A 3,367-nucleotide genomic window follows, 5' to 3' on the forward strand; every position below is an offset into this window, starting at 1 on the left:
GATAATGAAAATGATTTCTCATATCAACGGACTCATTTACTCTTAGTGCTATATGTTGGCTTCGGCAAACATGGGTTGTAGGGCTCACTCTTTTGTTAGGGGTGTGCTATCAACACACAATTTTTAACTTTTTACACATCCTTTTAATATTTAGCTGTCGGATTGAATAAATTGAAGAAAATCAAATGACAGAAATTAATAGTCACTCAGTACTACGGTTTGGTGGTATTCCTCTTCGCTTAAAAGTGAGAGAAGTCTTATGTTCGAATCTTGCGGATGACGAATTCGATACCAAATTAGGCTGCCCATTGTGTGGCTTAGCCAAACTCCCCCTCCCCTTATTGTAAAAATATCGATGTACTAAAAAAAAATTGACAGAAATTAATAAAAGGATGTGAGAAGTAAAAAAATGATGTGTGGATAGACCCTTTTGTTAACTCGCCAACTTGAACTGATAGACACCATTAATTTCAGTTTTTCTTCACTTGTTTTGGTTGTTGCTGTTGTTTCTTTTGGCCAGGATAGAACATATATAATTAACTAATACAAACCCGTAGTTTATATCGAATTATGAACACTATTGCCAATTACAAGACTAGATGCTAAACCTTCTTAGTCGGACCTTCTATTCTACATTTATGGTTTTTCTTCTCATCTTGTAATGTTGTACATAATCGAAATCGTTTATTTTCTACTTCATTTAAAAAAAAAATCAACTCTGCTAAAAACCAACCGAATTAGAAAATCGTTTATGTACTTGATTAAAGTTGTCAAACTTTCAATGTTTAGCTGAACAATATCGCTCGTCTATTTATTGTCTAACCATTAACTAACTAAACAATTTCAAATTTCATTACTTTTTGGCATAACTTATCTTTAAAAGGTGGCTTAAAAAATAACTTCATAAGATACATATAGAAAGGGTAAAATGAAAAGATTGCCGGCATTCATCTTTATGATTAGCTAAAAAATCATGCAGTTACCTTATACTAATATTAATGTAATTACTATTGCTCTTAATTTGTAAGTAAGAGATCTTAAGCTCGATTGTTGCCAAAAAGATGAATTTAAATCACATTATTATTAGTTTATTGTAAAGCTAATACTATAATTCCCTCCTAATGTATATAATATCGTTTTTTAAACACAATGACAAATCCCAACAACCCAAACTTTGGACGATCTAATCCCTATTTTTTGAACAAGGATTACCACTTTATGTGCAAGTTGCTCCATTTCCTTTTTAAACCCCACAATTTTGTCCAAGTCCCTCCCATTAACCCATCTCACTCTCTCAAATCATCTTCAACCCTTAGATAAAACCTAAAATTTTTAGCCCCTGCAACCTCCTTCTCTTGTCCAAGATGGAGCCAATCAACGACGAGATTGCTCGTGAATTTCGCTTCTTCCGGGTGTACAAAGACGGTCGCATAGAAATATTCTACAAGACACAAAAGGTCCCCCCTTCGACTGACGCAATCACTGGTGTGCAATCCAAGGACGTCACAATTCAACCCGAACCCGCCGTTTCTGCCCGTATCTTCCTTCCCAAGATCCACGACCCGGCCCAAAAGCTCCCCGTTCTCCTCTACCTCCACGGCGGTGGGTTTATCTTCGAGTCTGCCTTCTCTCCTATTTATCACAACTTCGTCGGCCGATTGGCAGCTGAAGCCCACGCAATCGTAGTGTCCGTCGAATACGGGTTGTTCCCGGATCGCCCCGTACCCGCTTGCTATGAAGACTCATGGGCGGCGCTCAAATGGCTCGCGTCCCACGCTAGTGGGGATGGAACCGAGTCGTGGTTAAACAAGTATGCTGACTTTGACCGGTTGTTTATAGGCGGGGACAGCGGTGGAGCAAATTTGTCGCACTATTTGGCTGTCCGGGTCGGGTCCCTCGGGCAACCGGATTTGAAGATTGGTGGAGTTGTGCTGGTGCATCCGTTCTTTGGGGGCTTGGAGGAGGACGACCAAATGTTTCTGTACATGTGTACGGAGAACGGTGGGTTGGAGGATCGTAGGCTGAGGCCGCCCCCAGAGGATTTCAAAAGGCTAGCTTGCGGGAAGATGTTGATATTTTTCGCGGCGGGAGACCATCTGAGAGGGGCGGGCCAGCTGTACTATGAGGACCTGAAAAAGAGTGAGTGGGGCGGGAGTGTCGACGTGGTGGAGCATGGTGAAGGACATGTGTTTCACTTGTTCAATTCGGACTGTGAGAATGCTGCGGACTTGGTGAAAAAATTTGGATCCTTCATCAACCAAAAGTAGTTACCTTACCTTGCTGCCATGTGCCTTGACATCTGTAATAAACTTATTTTAACATTTCATCGTAGTGTTTATTATATCATCGTTGTGTTGTCGTTATGTAATCTACTAATAGAAATAATGGAGGATGGTTGGGTTCAGTGCGACAAATTTGCCAGACAAGGTTGGTGGAGGGGGTTTCGTGGGGGCAGGAGCATGGAAGATCCCAGCATTCTCATCCGCGGTCCATGTCGATCTGCAAGCGGTGCTCCATGCGATGAGATTGGCCTCACATACGATGAGATTTCAAAGGAACTGAATTAAAATTTTACATAGAATATTTACAAATTAATTAGACTCCATAAAAATACATGGATTTATAAATCCATTGAAATCTCTCAAATTCCTAATTGAATACACCACTCTTTAGAGTCTTTCTGGACGAAAAAATTTGTTGGCCATTTCTATATTGAGTGGTTCTTTCCTGATAAAACATATTTTGTCCCCATTCTTAAGCCCTGACAATTCGTCAAAAAATGATTTTTAAGCCTCCGAAATGTACCTTTTAGCCAACAAGATGTGTTTGTCGACGGATCTTAGAGATCCTCACATCTTAGCCGTTCATTGTATATCGTACGGTCAATTTTCGTCAGGTACTATTTGTGTTTAATTAAAAAAAATACAATTCAAATGATTTCTGACCGCACAATATATGATGAACGGCTAAAATATGAGGATCCTTGGAATCCCACCGTTTAGGTCTGGATGGGATCTTCATCCTTTGTCGACACGCATTTTGTTTGCACAATTTTTCTCTACCGATAAAATTAGCTTTGTCGGGAGAGTTTTTTAATTTATCAAAAAAATGAAAGCTTGAAAACACAATTATTGTTGTAGGTGCGGCAATAGCAGAGAGAAGAGATAGATGTATAATTGTGGGTGTGTTCTTTTCCACCCCATTGTGCATTTATTTATAGTAGTAGAGAAGGTTAATTCCTCACCCTTTTAGGATTACAACTCTTAATATGTAATAAACTTTTAATAGGAATACAAGAGATATTCCAAGATATACTAGGATTTATATAATCACATTCTGTTAACCCTAAAAACTACCAAGACTATGT

At 39.2% G+C, this 3,367-nt stretch overlaps 1 protein-coding gene across 1 annotated transcript; it reads left to right on the forward strand.

The window, feature by feature from the left end:
* Positions 1–1,056: 1,056 nt before the first annotated feature.
* LOC103454501 (probable carboxylesterase 5) lies at positions 1,057–2,414 on the forward strand. Its single transcript, XM_008394087.3, has one exon. The coding sequence runs from the start codon at positions 1,365–1,367 to the stop codon at positions 2,265–2,267; it is 903 nt and encodes a 300-aa protein (XP_008392309.1). The 5' UTR covers positions 1,057–1,364; the 3' UTR covers positions 2,268–2,414.
* The last annotated feature ends 953 nt before the right edge of the window (positions 2,415–3,367 follow it).

Source organism: Malus domestica, chromosome 10 (assembly GCF_042453785.1).
Source record: "Malus domestica chromosome 10, GDT2T_hap1".
Lineage (NCBI taxonomy): Eukaryota > Viridiplantae > Streptophyta > Magnoliopsida > Rosales > Rosaceae > Malus > Malus domestica.